Source organism: Scylla paramamosain, chromosome 30 (genome assembly GCF_035594125.1).
Source record: "Scylla paramamosain isolate STU-SP2022 chromosome 30, ASM3559412v1, whole genome shotgun sequence".
Classification (NCBI taxonomy): Eukaryota; Metazoa; Arthropoda; class Malacostraca; order Decapoda; family Portunidae; genus Scylla; species Scylla paramamosain.
In genome coordinates, this window is record NC_087180.1 from 3,157,088 (window position 1) to 3,175,000 (window position 17,913).

Below are 17,913 nucleotides of genomic sequence, written 5' to 3' on the forward strand. Positions count from 1 at the left end.
GGCGAGGCCCTTCAGAAACCCCATTTGGAAGGCAGGTAAATTGATAGATCTTGCATTGCCACCAAAAACAAAGAAATTTCTGTTGCTCCTCCGCAATCCTGACCGAATAGTAAGCGTGTCTGAGGTCCACAGAGGCCATGTAATCCCCTTTGTTCACCAGGCGAACTGCCTGCTCGAAATTTTCCATTTTAAAATGTTTGTAATCAATATGCCTGTTTAGTTTTTCTAAGTTTAATATCATTCTATAGCCACCATCCTTATTCTGACGCAGCAATACAGGGGATAAAATCTATCCCTCCTGTCTTATTGTAAGTTTTAAAACCCCAAGTTCTAATAGCTTATCAACCTCTTGAGTGACAATACATCTTTCCTCTTCACTAAAACCATAAGTAATATCCTCAGAAAATAAGTGACTGATCTCGTCAAATTTAATATCCAAATGCCAATGTGCCACAATGTCAAGAATATTAGGATCATGTGTTAATTTTTTCCACTCATGCACAAATTGTTGAAGCCTGCCTGCTTCAAAATCAGGTCTTACCTCAATTATTGCCAGGGGTTGTTGGTCCCCCGGCCCCTGGAGTTTTTTGCTTCAGAAGTCTGTCGCTGGAAGGTCTGTCTGTGGTCTAGCCTTTGGCCAGAAACGCGGTGGCTATAGGGGTGGTACCTAGACAAAACACCCCGTGAAGGCCCTCTCCCAAAAGAGCCTCTGCCTCTTCCAGCATTGAACCTCCAAGTAGGTAACTGTTTCTTGGCCGTGAACTTAGACTTGAGTCTCTCCGATTCCTCAATGGTCTTGGCCGACTGAGAAACATCGTCGCCAAAAAGTAATCTAGTCATCGGAGCCTTGTCAGAGCATAAATGCGCATATTTTTGATTGATCTCCCTCTTAATCAAGAATCTCCTTGTCAGGTTGTTCCTGTGATGTGCATGTCCAAGCAAGGCCAGAGCTCCATTAAGCATATGGATTTCGTTGGCCATCTCCTGGTTACCCTCCTGGGCAACCTTGTCCAAAACTGTGAGTGACTTGGTGACAATCGTGGCAGCCTTAACTATGTCCTTGCTAATTTCTTTCATACGAAAGTCAGCCTTCTTACCATCTGTTTTTAGTGCCTCCAGCACCTGAGTGTTACATTCAACAGGTGCCAAAGCCGGGCAGTTTCTTGGCCTCTTCACAACATCAGCCTCCATAATCTCCTTGTATTCCTCCTCACACATGCCACTGTCAAACACATGATTTACCATGTCTGCAACATGCTTGTCAATCTCTTCTGAGATATCATCCACTGGGCCGTAAGACCTAGAACACTGCCTGAGGACACTATCCGTGGTTAAAACTTCCTGAAAAACCTCCTCCTGGGCAGCCTGCTGTACCTAGGGAAACCCTGAGAAACTTGGGCTGGCACCGCCTCTGACACTTACTGTGGGAAGTGTGTTGACATCATGGCTGGCGACATCAACGTCATCTGGCGCTTTTTCTCTCTCCTTCTTCATTTCCTCCATTTCCGCTCGTAATTCAGCCAAAGAGTCCATAATCATTTGCCAGGGTGGAGCACAGGCCTCTTCCTGTGTAGTAGAAGCCCTAGCAACAGTAGGTGGAGGCCGGTAAACATCTTCCTCTGAGTCACTGGTAACTCCATGTAGACGTTCTCGCACCGAACCTTTCCTGCTGGTAGAGCTCCTACCGGTACTGTAGGAGTCCTTTCTCGAGGATCCTTTGCTTTTATGATGCTTGTAAGTAGGTGCAGCCCTCAAGCTCGGTGACGGCACTTCTGACATGTTGTCTGGCAGGAGGTAGCAGCGGAATTGTTTGTTTGTCAAGGAGAACGAGAGTCGTAAACTCCCTTCTCAGTGCACCAGAACGGGCACTCCCCTGCTCCTGTATGGATAACAGGGTGACGTTGCGGCCTGCTCCTAAACGGATAACAGGCCGAGGTAAAGCCTTTCCACTCCAAACCAGGATAACGGGAAGAAGGCTACCTGCACGAAGTTGGAGCGCAGACGTCTGATCATAACGAAAACAACACAAGTACTGAAGTGGCGAGGCAGCATGGTGTCTCTCATAGGAAAGCGAGCGGTGGCAGAGGAGTGATTTGCAGACATAAAATTGAAAGACTTAAGCTATGAATAAAGACTTGAAGAGATGAGTTTACCAACAGAGAGGAAAGAAAGAGGAGATCTGATAACAATGTACAAATCAGTAAACAATATAGAAAGAATAGACAGAAATGACTTGATACCACATATGGAGGAGGGAGAGAGATGTACAAGGGGGCATAGAAAGAAAATAAAGAAGACTGGATGTTCAAGCAACATCAAGAAATGCAGCTTCTTTTATAGGACTATAGAAATCTGGAATGATTTGAAGGAAAAGGTGGTTATAGCAAATAGTGTAAACATGCTTAAAGAGAAACTGAATAAATATGGTTATGGAGACAGGACAAAATGAGCTTTGGCTCATGCCAACTAGGTAAATACAACTATACAAATGCGCATACACACACACACACACACACACACACACACACACAGATTGTGTGTATTTAGATCTGAAAAAAATAACTTTTGACAAAGTTCCCCACAAAAGCTATAGAAGCTAGAAAATATAGGAGGTTTAAATAGAAAAATAAAAACTGGATGGAAAGTTACTTAAAGGGAAGAGAAATTAAAATGGTGGTAAGAGAGGTAAAATTGAAATGGAGAAATGTAGACAGTGGAGTACCACAAGGATCAGTGCTGGCACTAATACTTTTCCTGATCTACATAAATGATACACCTGAAGGAGTAGAGTTACATGAGTTTGTTTGCAGACAATGCAAAATTACAGATATATAAGATACAACAAAGACTGTGAAATTCTATAAGAGGACTTGAATAAAATCTGGGACTGGAGTAAGAAATTGGAGATGGAATTTAATGTGAAAAAATGTCATGTAATGGATTTGGGAAAAAAATGAAAAGAGACCAAAATGGACATATAAAATGGGAAACGAAGAAATTATAAAAATACAAGAGAAAGATATGGGAGTGATAATACAGATAGTCAAAAGTCAGAGAAGCATGTAGAAAAGACATTTAGAAATACATATGAAATGATGACAAATATTGGAGCAGCATTCCATTACATGGATAAAGATATGATGAGAAATATAATTACCACTATAATTAGACCAAAGCTGGAATGTACTGCATCAGTGTGGTCTCCCCACAAGAAGAAACAAGTAAAAAAAGCTAGAAAGGATACAAAGGATGGCAACGAAGATGGTTCCAGAACTGGAAGAATTAAAATATGAAGACAGGTTAAAGGAAATTAATCTGTTATGAATATGTTATACTAATGTAAATGGATTAATGTCAACAAAGAGGAAAATAAATGAGTTGTTAAACACAACTCCACTGGATGTTGTATTATGTGAGACAAAATGGAAAAATGAATGGGGAACTCCTGACATTGGAGATGATAAATATAATTTATGGATGAGAAACAGAAGTGACAAGGGAGGAGATGGAGTGATCATTCTGACTAAAAAAAATGCATTAAAGTGGAGAAGGTAATAAAAAGTGAAGACAAGACTGAGATTCTACAAGTGATGATTAGAAGTGGAAGTGGAAGGAAAATCAGCAAAATATCTCCTCAGGTCCCCCCAACTAGCAGAGGCAAAATGCCTGAGGCACCTTCACTTAGGGGGATCTTGAGGAGGGATTGGAGCGATAGGACAAGATACAGATATGAGATTGTGATCAGAAGAGGCCAACAGAGAAGAGAGGGTGGCACCATAAGCAAAAGGATTACAGGTCAGGAAAAGGTCAAGAATGTTGGGCATATCTCCAAGACAGTCAGGAATATGAGTAGGGTTTTCCACCAATTGTTCTAAGTCATGGAGGATAGCAAAGTTGAAGGCTAGTTCACCAGGATGGTCAGTGAAGGGAGAGGAAAGCCAAAGCTGGTGGTGAATATTGAAATCTCCAAGAATGAAGATCTCTGACAAAAGGGAATAGAGTCAGAATGTGCTCCACTTTGAAAGTTAAGTAGTCAAAGAATTTCTTATAGTCATAGTATGAAAAATATGGACAAAGAATGTTTTATAAATTTAGACAAACAGAGTACAAGGGGACACAGTAAAAGGTTGAAGAAAGTTAACTGTAGAAGAGACATCAAGAAGTATATTTTTCTTCACAGAAGTATAAACAAATGGAATGAACTCAGTGATGATGTTGTGAATGCCTAAACTGTCCACACTTTTAAGATCAAACTAGATATAGAGATACAATACTAAGAGATTACTCCCTTCCTGTAAACCACAACTAGGTAAATACACAAATGAAAACTAGAATCTAATGCCAGAAAATAGAAATAGCAAAAAGTAAAAAGCAAACTTCATGGAATTACAAAATAAAAGGAGAAACAATAATGAAACGTAATGAAGAAAATTATTATTCAGGTCACACTATTCCCTGAAAGGCACATAAACGGGATATTTAGCTCTACATACAGCTTGTTAACAAACATTAAGGTGGCATTTAACTATTTAGATAAAGAAATGATGAAGAAAATTTTAACAAGCATGATACATCCTAAATTAGAATACGTAGCAGTAGTTTGGGCTCCACATAGGAAAGAAGACATAAGGAAACTGGAAAAAATACAGAGGATAGTGATAAAGATGGTACCAGAATTGAAAGACTTAAGCTATGAATAAAGACTTGAAGGGATGAGTTTACCAACACTACAAGAGAGGAAAGAAAGAGGAGATCTGATAACACTGAACAAATCAGTAAACAATATTGAAAGAATAGACAGAAATGACTTGGTACCACAGATGGAGGAGAGAGAGAAATGTACGAGGAGGTATGGGAAGAAAATAAAGAAGAGTGGGTGTTTGAGTTACATCAAGAAATGCAGCTTCCCATATTGAACTATTGAAATCTGGAATGATTTGAAGGAATTTTGAAGGAATGATTTGAAATCTGGAATGATTTGAACTGTTTGCCACAACAGTGGCAAACAGTTCAAATCATTCCAGAGAATGATTTATCCAGTTTCCAGAGAAACTGGATAAATATGGTTAAGGAGACAGGACAAAATGAGCTTTGGCTTGTGCCCTGTACAATACAATTAGGTAAATACATGATTTTGTTAAATATATACATATGCATATCACATTCATATAACTGAACAATGAAAGAAGAGCAAGTCTCTCTCTCTCTCTCTCTCTCTCTCTCTCTCTCTCTCTCTCTCTCTCTCTCTCTCTCTCTCTTGTATCACAACAAAGCAGTGTAAAACAAAGACACATGATGTGGTGTTGTATTGTTATGTGTTAAATGTGAAAATCTCTAAAGAGCTTTCTTGTGTATTTCAATCTATGGATGTTTTGATTATGTACTACAAGTATATTGTGACCAAACTTGTGCCCTACATTTCAACAAAGACCACTGAAACCACAATATAATGTAAGTCAAGTAGTCTACTATATATTTGTGAGCTTTTTCTGCTTGAGGCACAACACATCTCTTCATTACTAAATAATTGGTAAAGATTTGTCATGTTTTTATGGTTACAGTAAGTAAATATTCTATTTTTAAAGCCAAGAGTTACTAGAGGCCTTTCTATCATGTCCTAAATTTTCAACCTAAGAAATGGCCATTTATTTGTTCTTACCTCCCCATTGTAAAGGAGTAGAGGAACCTGGCTGGTGGGGAACTTGGTCACTCCAATTAACTCCAAATGGTGACCTGTGAATCACAATGAATAGTTTTGCTGTATTCAGATTTGGCTGTATTTATGAGCTACAGTGTGACTATATACATTCTACAGCACAGCTCTTCTATGTCTTATATCACAATACACTCATTCCTCAAATATGCACATCCTATCTATGCAATTATAAAAGTACACAGAAGATATTAATGTGGTAATTAAATCTAGAGCATGTGGTTTTAACAAAAGACTGTTCAATTTGTCATGGCTGTTTAATATGCATCTTAGTCGTGTCTGTTGTCCTAATCAGTTTTATTAGCTCTGTGGATGTGTTTTGCAGATCAAGTGATTAGTTAATGCTGTGGTAGAGGCACAGGTTGCCTGATATTTGATATCTGAAGAAAAAAAAAAAGTTCTTTGGAAGCACTGACTTTTAGGACTCAGAGACTGGAAGGTTGTGTAATCTCTGAAACATTGTTTCTTTTCTCCACTCACTCCTTTTAACCCTATGGACTTGTACCTATGAAAATGGAAAGAGGTTGCCAACTGGTGCTCAACCACCAACTGCCCATAATTTAAACTAATTAACTTACATTATGGCCATAACCCTCTTCATGCTTGCACTTTTTGCACTCTTAACTTGGTGCTCTACAAAGCTGACCATCATCCCCAAAAATTAGGTTACATCTCTACTTTCCTTATTGATTATAACATACAGTTGGCTCTAAGAATTTTGGGACGCATCATGGCGCGGTGATGGTGATATCTGATAGAATCATACAACAGAGCAGGAACTATCCCAAAGGTTGGGGTATTTGGCATGGAGGAGCTTTTGACAATGCTGCCTGATAAGTACAGTTGCTAGAGACATAAACATATGATAGAAAATTTTACCAAATGGCAAAGTAATGAAAAATAGCACTATTACTAAATGGATAATGCATACATCATTAAAGCAAGGAAGACTGAAGTGCAATTTCATAGGAACCTCACTGCATGCTGAAATGACATACATGTGTATGTCCCTGGCACAGAGCAGTTGACACAACAAGTGAATATTTAGCAATTATACTTCTGAGAATAATGTGAACTGTCTTTTGTAGCATGATGGAATCATGGTGCTACCAGCTGTCACAGTCACTATAATACTACTTCTGTTAAGATGGTGGCTTCTATTTCATCTGTTTGGACTGTGACATCTGTTTCTTCCTTGCTCCTCTGCTATCGGTAATTTCTAAATATTAATACCATATTTATCCATATATAAGCTGATCTTGAGAACAGGTTGACCCTTGATTTCTTGCTAGGATATTAGTAACTTATTATATACCTTTTGTGTAGGTTTACCACCTGTTTTTATAATGGTACCATATATAAGGCAGCAACCTCTAACATCTGCCAACTAAAAAATCAGTTAAACCTAGAGTGCTGTGCCAGTAATGGAATAACAGATTGTAATACTAAACCACTACATTTAATGGGAAAATGAGCAGCCACCACAGTATCCACCACTCATGCCTCCTAGCTTAAATATCTGTGGTTTTAGTTTTGTATGTATGTATTTACCATCTCTACAATCTTAAAAGAGTTGTATTTATTTTGCTAAGCCATTGGGCTTAGTCATTACTAAGAAAAAGAGATTATGGTACATGCTGTCCACCTTTGATGTGCTCCTGGTGGTAGATGTAGGTGTAGAGTTGCTTCTCATCAAACAAGGTGAAGACGTGCCGGTCACTTGGTGAGTTCTCCCACAGACAGCCATGACACGACCCTGGAAACTGTGGCACTTCCAGCAAGTCATCATTGACCTGCAAGAAACAAGACAGCAACATACGAGTACAGAATTTGTGGACGATTTGGTTGGGCAGCTTGGATCAATAAAGACTATTGGCTTTCTGAGATGTGGTACTCTCAGGAAAATGAATGTGGCAAAAATTATTGGTTGCCAGCATAGCATAAAACCAGACTCTCTGCATTGCTTGTAAGGCATCAGGTGGCTTACCAGTGTTTGGTCTACTATCACAGAGGAAGAAGCTGTCTTCTTATGATTTTTTTTTCCCAGACCATCCTGTACAACTTTTGCGAATCTAATCCACATGTTTGGAAGTAAGGAGATGATACCTCCATGATAGTTACACTAAAAGAACAAAGGCACCAGACAGATGTGATTGCTAATGTAATTGGTATCAGTCATTATTTAGTCCCACAGCTGGAGTCTCCATGCTGGAAAAAGACAAAGGTCTCTTCTCATGCAAAGAGAACTATCAGGAGGATCTTTCTCTATCTTCCTCTTGACAATGTTCCAGGTTCCTATCCAATACTAAATATTAGTATTGGAATTAGTAGTGATGATAGTAAATTTGTGGATGACACAAAGGTAGGTAGATTAATTAGATCAGAATTGGATGCCATCTTCTTGCAGGCAGATTTAGATAAGATGAATGAATGGATGGACAGATGGCAAATGCAATTTAATATCAACAAATGCAAAGTATTTAGTGTAGGTAGAGGAAACCCACACAGTAGGTACACATTAAACAACGAAACTCTAGTAGGTACAGGGTACGAGAAAGATTTAGGAGTTATAGTTAGCTCTGAACTCCATCTAGGAAAACAATGCATAGAAGCCAGAAACAGGGCAGATAGGGTACTAGGATTAATTTTTAGAAGTGTTAAAAGTAGAAGGCTGGAAGTAATATTAAAGTTATACTTGGCGCTGGTCAGACCTCATCTAGACTACACTGTGCAGTTCTGGTCCTCACATTACAGGAAAGATATATATATAGGTCTATTAGAATCAGTACAGAGGAGAATGACTAAAAGGATACAGGGGATGAGGAGTATTCCTTACAAGGCAAGAGTGAAGCTGTTAAATCTACATTCTTTAGAGAGACGTAGGTTAAGAGGGGACCTGATAGAAGTCTTTAAGTAGTATAAAGGTTATAACAAGGGGGATGTAAGCAAAATTCTTAGGATCAGCAACCGGGGTAGAACAAGAAATAACGGGTTCAAGCTTGAAAAATTTAGGTTTAGGAAGGAGATAGGAAAAAATTGGTTCTCAAATAGAGTGGTAGATGAGTGGAACGGACTCAGTAATCAAGTTGTTAGTGCTAGGACATTAAAGAGCTTTAAGAGAAGATTAGACAGGTTTATGGATGAGGATAATAGATGGAAATAGGATACCTAATTAGAGAGATGTAGGTTAAGAGAGGACCTGATATAAGTCTTCCTATCTCTTTCCTAAACCTAAATTTTTCAAGCTTAAACCCATTATTTCTTGTTCTATCCTGGTTGCTGATCCTAAGAATTTTGCCTACATCCTCCTTGTTGTACCACTTAAAGACCTCTATCAGGTCCCCTCTTAACCTATGTCTCTCTAAGGAATGTAAATCTAACAGCTTCAATCTCACCTCGTAAGGAATACTCCTCATCCCCTGTATCCTTTTAGTCATTCTCCTCTGTACTGATTCTAATAAACCTATATCTTTCTTGTAATGTGGGGACCAGAACTGCACAGCGTAGTCTACATGAGGTCTGACCAGCGCCAAGTATAACTTTAATACTACTTGGGGCCTTCTACTTTTAACACTCCTAAAAATGAATCCTAATACACTATTTGCCCTGTTTCTGGCCTCTATGCATTGTTTTCCTAGACAGAGTTCAGAGCTAACTACAACTCCTAAATCTTTCTTGTACCCTGTATCTACCAGAGTTTTGTTGTTTAATGTGTACCTAATGTGCGGGTTTCCTCTACCTATGCTAAGTACTTCGCATTTGCTGATATTAAACTGCATTTGCCATCTGTCCATCCATTCATTCATCCTATCTAAATCTGCCTGCAAGGCAATGGCATCTGATTCTGACCTAATTAATCTACCTATCTTTGTGTCATCTGCAAATTTACTAACATCACTACAAATTCCACTACCCAAGTCATTGATATATATTAAAAACAATAATGGCCCTAATACTGAACCCTGTGGCACCCCACTAATTACGTGACCCCACTTGGATTTAGAGCCATTTATTACATCTCTTTGTCACCTGTTGCTTAGCCATGACCTTATCCAGCTTAACACCTTTCCATCTATCCTGTGTGCCCTAACCTTTATCAGGAGCCTTTGATGGGGCATCTTGTCAAATGCTTTACTAAAGTTCAGATATAAGATGTCATAACTATCACCATTATCTACTGCCTTGTACACTTTACTGTAAAAACTTAACAAGTTCGTCTGGCAAGACTTCCCCTTTGTGAAGCCATGCTGTGAGTGATTTATCAGGTTATGTTTGTCTAAATGTTCCCTAATGCTCCTCGCTATTACTGACTCCAATATTTTACCTACTACTGAAGTTAAGCTGACAGATCTATAATTAGACGCTAAAGTTTTATCACCTTTCTTAAAGATGGGTACTACATTAGCATGCCTCCACATTACTGGTACCTCACCTGACTTAAGTAATTTCCTAAAGACAGAAACTAACGGCTCACAAATAACCTCTTTGCATTCCTAAAGTACTCTGGAATATATTTCATCTGGTCCTGGTGTCTTGAACTTTTTTAGCCTATCTATCTCCTGTTCCACTATCTCCTTAGTTATGGAAATATTTGTCAGCTTCTCATTCTCATCTGCTCTAAACATCTGTTCACTATTTGGCATATCCTACATATTTTCCCGGGTGAAGACAGTTAAAAATACTCATTCAGAATTTTCCTAATCTCCTCCCCAGAACTAACCTGCTCCCCATCTGCTGCCTTTAATGTACCTATAGTATACTTGTTCTTTGTCCTGTATGCCTGATAAAATCCCTTGGGGTCCATCTTCACCGGGCTGGCTGCCTTTAATTCATAATTCCCCTTAGCTTTCCTCATAAACCTCCTGACTGTTCAAACAAATTCATTACATTGTGGCCTTAATCTCTTATATACACTTCTCTTCTGCCCTATATAATGTTTTAACCTAGCAGTCATCCATTTAGGGTAATTTTTCTGTGATCTTATTGTGATCTTATATATGGGATGTTTGCTAACTGACCTGTATGCAATTTATCTATGAAATATTTATACAACTCATCTACATTTACTTCACCTAATCCCCTCATCTCAGCCCCTTCCATCCTCTCCACTCCCTCATCTACTTGCCTTGAACTCACCTCTCCCATTTCAGCATGACCTGACCCTCCAACATGCTCACACCTATCTCCCCCTCTCTCTCTCCTATGCCTTCCTGACACATGTCCTACACAAAGACTGGTCAGTATGAGCTCTGAGCTCTTTCCTTAAGGGAACGACTGGCTGGGTGACCAGCAGATGACCAAAAGTGAATGACACACACACACACACACACACACACACACACACACACACACACACACACACACACACATGGAGTTGAGTAAGTTGACCTATGACAAGAGATTAAGATTGTTGGAAATTCCTATCCTTGAAAAAAGAAGAGAAGAGGAGATTTAATAAACATCTATAGAATGACGAATGGTATGAAAAATGTGGACAAAGAATGTTTTATAACTTTTGACAGAGAGTACAATGGGACACAGTAAGAAATTGAAGAAATTTAACTGTAGAAGAGACATCAAAAAGTATAGTTTTCCTCATAGAAGTGTGAACAAATGGAATCAACTCAGTGAAGACGTTGTGAATGCCGAAACTGTTCATGCTTTTAAGACCAAACTGGATAGATATAGATGGGATACTATGAGATTACTTCCCTCCCATAAACCACAACTAGTAAATAAATACACACACACACACACACACACACACACACACACACACACACACACACGTCGTCGTTGAGTAAACAAGCAGCGATCCAAGCTCCAACAGAGAAAGATTTTGTTTGACCACGGCCACCACTAGGAGCCTAGAATCTGTTCCCAGGTAGGAGCTGTGCTCAAGTAGAGTTGTCCTGTCTCCAGAAATAAATAAGTAAGGGAAAATTTAAGTAATAACAGAGGTAATAAAATGAATAAAAGCTCCAACAAGGCAGACGCCATAGGTGGGAGCGGAGTGTTGCCAACGGGGTCACTATTCCCAGAATTTGAGGAAGATAATGAACTACACGATAAAATGCAAGAAAGGAAAGTGGCTTTGATGGAATGGATGATCAATGACCTCATTGAAAGAGTGAAAAAATTAGAAAAAAACAACATGACCTGAAAGAGGAAAACAAAGAATTGAAAACACTATGCAATGATCTAAAAACAAAATTGAAGGAAAACAATTACATTGTTAAAAAACAGGAAAATGAAGTGATAGGGATGAAAAGTGAACATCAAATCTGGAGGAAGGAAAAAGAGGAAGAAAAACTTAACTTTACAGAAATCATAGAAGTGCAAAAGAAGGAAAAGACAGATTTAAGTAAGGAAATTGTGAAAGAGATTAAACAGAAGGAATCAATGGTAAGGGACACAGTGGACAAAAAGAAATATATTGTTATATATGGATTAAAAGAGAAAACAGAGCAAGTAAGATACGAAAGGGAAAGAGAACAAAAAAAGGTAGCAGAGGACGTTGTAAGAAATATACAGAGAGAAGGGGAGGACTGGATAAGTGAAATTGAGGAAATACAGACTATGGAAGTATATAGAAGGAGGAGAGCAACCACTGAAAGTAAAATTTAGGGCACGGACAACAGCCATGGAAGTGATATCAAATGCATGAAAACTGGAAAAGACAGTGAGGTCTAAAGCACTGTTCAGGGGGTGCTGTGAACTTATCATTAAACCCAGCTGTGACCTCACTGAACGTTTCCTTTTCTGTCTCACAACACAAGGGGGCAGTCACAGCCTGCCCTCTAAAGACAACTCTCTTCCTCCACACAAAACTACAAGCACCTAATAACACACACACCTTCACTCAAAAATTTTAAAATCATCATGGCTACTCCTACACCAGCCTCGGAGTCCCCATCTGGGGAGGGGACCATAAATGTCCCCAGGTCGGACTGCCTTTCTGTCGACGACCCTAAGTGTCTTGACACCCCCCTCAACTTTTTCTTCATTAACTTCTGCAACATTCGCAGTCTAAGATCTAATTTTCAATCTGTAGAACACCACCTCTCCTCTTCTAAACCTCATCTTCTTTTCCTCACTGAAACTCAGGTGTCTGAGGCAACTGACAGTAGCCCCTTTTCTGTTCCCTCCTACTTTCTCTATCCTCATTTTCGATCCAAAGCTGGATGCTGCGTTTATGTGCGCAATGACTTAACCTGCTCTCGTGCCCACGCTCTTGAATCTTCCGAGTTTTCCACCATCTGGCTACGACTACAGAGTCACTCTCATACTAAATTTATCTGTGCTGTATACCTCTCACCTAACTCCTCTAACTATAAAAAATTCTTTGACTACTTAACTTCCAAAGTGGAGCACATTCTGACCCTCTTCCCTTTTGCAGAGATCTCCATTCATGGAGACTTCAATACTCACCACCAGGTTTGGCTTTCCTCTCCCTTCACTGACCATCCTGATGAACTAGCCTACAACTCTGCTATCCTCCATGACCTAGAGCAATTGGTGCAACACCCTACTCATATTCCTGACCGTCTTGGAGATACGCCCAACATTCTTGACCTTTTCCTGACCTCTAATCCTTCTGCTTATGCTGTCACACTCTTTTCTCCGTTGGGCTCCTACGATCACAATCTCATATCTTTATCTTGTCCTATTGCTCCAATCCCTCCTCAGGATCCCCCTAAGCGAAGGTGCCTCTGGCGTTTTGCCTCTGTCAGTTGGGGGGACCTGAGGAGGTATTTTGCTGATTTTCCTTGGAATGACTACTGCTTCCATGTCAGAGACCCGTCTTTGTGTGCTGAGCGCATAACAGAGGTGATAGTGTCTGGCATGGAGGCGTACATTCCTCACTCTTTTTCTCGTCCTAAACCTTCTAATCCTTGGTTTAACACAGCTTGTTCTCGTGCTATACATGATAGAGAGGTGGCCCACAAAAGGTACTTAAGCCTTCCATCACCAGAATCTCATGCACTTTATATTTCTGCGCGGAACCATGCCAAGTCTGTTCTCCAACTAGCCAAAAACTCCTTTATTAACAGAAAATGTCAAAACCTTTCAAGATCTAACTCCCCTCATGATTTCTGGCATCTAGCCAAAAATATCTCCAATAACTTTGCTTCTTTTTTCCGTCGTCTATTTCAACCAGATGGCATCACTGCTATCACATCTATTTCTAAAGCTGAACTCTTCGCTCAAACCTTTGCTAAAAACTCTACCTTGGACGATTCTGGGCTTGTTCCTCCCTCTCCTCCACCCTCTGACTACTTCATGCCACCTATTAAAATTCTTCGCAATGATGTTTTCCATGCCCTCGCTGGCCTAAACCCTTGGAAGGCTTATGGACCTGATCGGGTCCCTCCTATTGTTCTCTGAAACTGTGCCTCCGTGCTTGTACCTTGCCTAGTCAAACTCTTTCAGCTCTGTCTGTCAACATGTACCTTTCCTTCTTGCTGGAAGTTTGCCTACATTCAACCTGTTCCTAAAAAGGGTGACCGTTCTAATCCCTCAAACTACCATCCTATTGCTTTAATTTCCTGCCTATCTAAAGTTTTTGAATCTATCCTCAACAGGAAGATTTTTAAACATTTATCACTTCACAACCTTCTATCTGATCGCCAGTATGGGTTCCGTCAAAGCCGCTCTACTGGTGATCTTCTGGCTTTCCTTACTGAGTCTTGGTCATCCTCTTTGTGTCAGACTCTGATAGAGTCTGGCACAAAGCTTTGATTTCCAAACTACCCTCCTACGGTTTCTATCCTTCTCTCTGTAACTTCATCTCAAGTTTCCTTTCTGACCGTTCTATTGCTGCTGTGGTAGACGGTCACTGTTCTTCTCCTAAATCTATTAACAGTGGTGTTCCTCAGGGTTCTGTCCTGTCACCCCCTCTCTTTTTATTATTCATGAATGATCTTCTAAACCAAACTTCTTGTCCTATCCACTCCTACGCTGATGATACCACCCTGCACTTTTCCATGTTTTTTCATAGACATCCAACCCTTCAGGAGGTAAACATATCACGCAGGGAAGCCACAGAATGCTTGACTTCTGATCTTTCTAAAATTTCTGATTGGGGTAGAGCAAACTTGGTATTGTTCAATGCCTCAAAAACTCAATTCCTCCATCTATCAACTTGACACAACCTTCCAGACAACTATCCCCTCTTCTTCATTGACACTCAACTGTCCCCCTCTTCTACACTGAACATCCTCGGTCTGTCCTTTACTTATAATCTAAACTGGAAACTTCACATCTCATCTCTAGCTAAAACAGCTTCTATGAAGTTAGGTGTTCTGAGACGTCTCCACCAGTTTTTCTCACCCCCCAGCTGCTAACTCTGTACAAGGGCCTTATCCGTCCATGTATGGAGTATGCTTCACATGTCTGGGGGGCTTCCACTCATACTGCTCTTCTAGACAGGGTGGAATCAAAAGCTTTTCGTCTCATCAACTCCTCTCCTCTAACTGAATGTCTTCAGCCTCTCTCTCACTGCCGCAGTGTTGCATATCTAGGTGTCTTCTACCACTATTTTCATGCTAACTCCTCTTCTGATCTTGCTAACTGCATGCCTCCCCTCCTCCCACGGCCTCACTGCACAAGACTTTCTTTTTTCTCTCACCCCTATTCTGTCCACCTCTCTAACGCAAGAGTTAACCAGTATTCTCAATCATTCATCCCTTTCTCTGGTAAACTCTGGAATTCCCTGCCTGCTTCTGTATTTCCACCTTCCTATGACTTGAATTCCTTCAAGAGGGAGGTTTCAAGACACTTATTCATCAATTTTTTGACCACTGCTTTGACACTTTTATGGGACTGGCATTTCAGTGGGCATTTTTTTTTATTAGATTTTTGTTGCCCTTGGCCAGTGTTCTTCCTACATAAAAAAAAAGAAAAAGAAAAAAGAAAAAAGAATACAGGAAAGTTTGGATAAAGAGGGACATGAATGAGGAGGAGAGACTCAAAGTAAGCGATCTAATAAAAAAAGCAAAGGCAAAAAACGAGAACAGAACAGAGGAAGAGAAAAAAAAAGTTCTATTGGAAGGTAAAAAACGAGAGGCTCAGGAAGTGGTATCTGACAAAAAAAGAAGAGAAAATGTAAATAATGTATGACAAAAATAAAAAGTGGACAGTTTCATATACAAATATAAATGGTTTAATATCAACATTGCAAGAACTGAATAATTATATTAAGATAAAGCAGCCTGACATCATGGGTATTACTGAAGTTAAATTAAAAGAGACAATAGAAAATATAAGAATTGGTAATAGTAATTATAATGCGTGGATAAAACAAAGAAATAATAAGAAAGGGGGAGGAGTCATGTTACTTACAAAGAAGAGTATAACAATGGAAGAGGTTGAAATAGGAGAAGGAATGGCAGAAGTAATCAGAATTCAAACAAAAAGAAAAGGAGAAGGAAGAAGAGATTTTGCAGTGGCTTATGTACCCCCAAAGACAAATGCATGGACACAAGAGGATTATAAATAATGGTTAAGAGATACTAGTAACTATTTGGAGAGAATACTGGCAGAGAGTAATAATATAACACTTATGGTTGACTTTAATTGCAAGGAGGTATGCTGGGAAGAGTGGACCACGGACTGGGGAGAAGAGTCATGGGGATATATGCTTCTAAATTTAATAATGACAAATACTATGACCCAATGGATTGGAGAAAATACAAGATTTGGGGGTAATGAAGAGGCATCAAGGCTAGACTTAGTGTTTACAAAGGAAATGGACATCATTGAAGGAATAAATTATCAGTGCCCACTAGGTAAAAGTGATCATTTGTTAATTGAATTCAGTATAGGCAGTGGTCCAATAGAAAATAGGAATTAAATTTACAAGAATGGGAGATATAATTACAGGAAAGCAGATTTTATCAGGTTGAGGGAATATTTTGCAGAGGCTAATTGGAAACAACTGTTCATGGCAAGCAGTACGCAGGAAAAGTGGGACATATTCATGGAAATTTATAATGAAGGGGTCGGTAGATATGTACCAAAGATCAAAATAAAGGAATTGAAAAAGAAAAAAGACTGGTTTAATATGAGATGTATAACAGCAATAAAAGAAAAAAGCAGCATGGAATAGATGGAAAAAAAAAGGGGGAAGTGAGAAATGGGAAGACTTTAAGAAGGCAAGAAACAAATGTACAGTAAAATCCCTCTTATCCAGCATCAACGGGACCGCTGACATGCCGAATACTTGAATAGAAGTCAAATTACGTCCACAATCACCACCCTACACTCACGCATCTTACCATAACAAAGATCAGCTGATCTTAATCAGCAGCTGATCTGATCAGCTGCTTAAGTGTAAGCACAACACGCTTCCTCTTTTCTACAACTTTAGGCATGATGAAGGCGTCAGGCGACAAACAGTGCACACACGGGACTGAGTCACTGAGTAAATACTGTGCAGTGGGCCGCGGGTGGCGCGAAGCAGTGCGCTCTGGTGGCGAGGGGACAAAGTATGCCTCGCGCGGGAATTTTAATCGATTTTATGAGTAAACATTGATTTTTTATTGATTTTAAGGCTCGGGGAAAAATGTGCCGGATACTTGAAGCTGCCGGATACTCGAGTGCTGGATGAGAGGGATTTTACTGTATCAGAATCCTGAGAGATGAAGAAAGGAATTATGAGAAAGATATAGTTAACAAATGAAAAGATGAGCCGAAATTATTCTTCAGATATGTGAATGGGAAGATGAAAACCAGGCAAACAATAGATGAATTAACAAAAGATGAGATTACATACGAAGATACACGGTTACAAGCGGAATTAATGAACAAGTGCTTCCAGTCAGTATTTACCAAAGAAAGCAAATTTGAAAGAGAAAGAGCATGGCACAGAGACAATGTGATGAGAGAGATACAGGTGGACATCAGTGAAATTACGAAGATTATGAAGGATTTGGACGTAAGGCTCAAGGACCAGATGGAGTGTCCAACTGGATACTTAAGGAATGTTGTGAACAACTGGCAGAAGGTATACACCATACCATAGTATGTTCTTTTAAGGAAGGAAAAATTCCTCTAGACTGGAAGAGCCAATATTGTGCCCATTTTTAAAGGAGGTAATAAAGAAGATCCATTAAATTACAGACCAGTGTCCCTAACAAGTGTGGTGGCAAAAATAGTAGAAAGAATAGTTAAAAACAGATGGATGGAATATTTAGAAG

The 17,913-nt window shown here is 39.6% G+C and overlaps 1 protein-coding gene across 1 annotated transcript in view; it reads right to left on the reverse strand.

The window, feature by feature from the left end:
* Positions 1-17,913, reverse strand: part of LOC135116166 (WD repeat-containing protein 19-like) — a 310,907-nt gene that overhangs the window by 178,581 nt on the left and 114,413 nt on the right. The window contains exons 13-14 of the mRNA XM_064033436.1: positions 7,359-7,506; positions 5,660-5,733 (exon numbers count right to left, since the gene is read on the reverse strand). Of these exons, the coding sequence (XP_063889506.1) occupies positions 5,660-5,733; positions 7,359-7,506 (222 nt within the window). The remainder of the gene's footprint in view (positions 1-5,659; positions 5,734-7,358; positions 7,507-17,913) is intronic.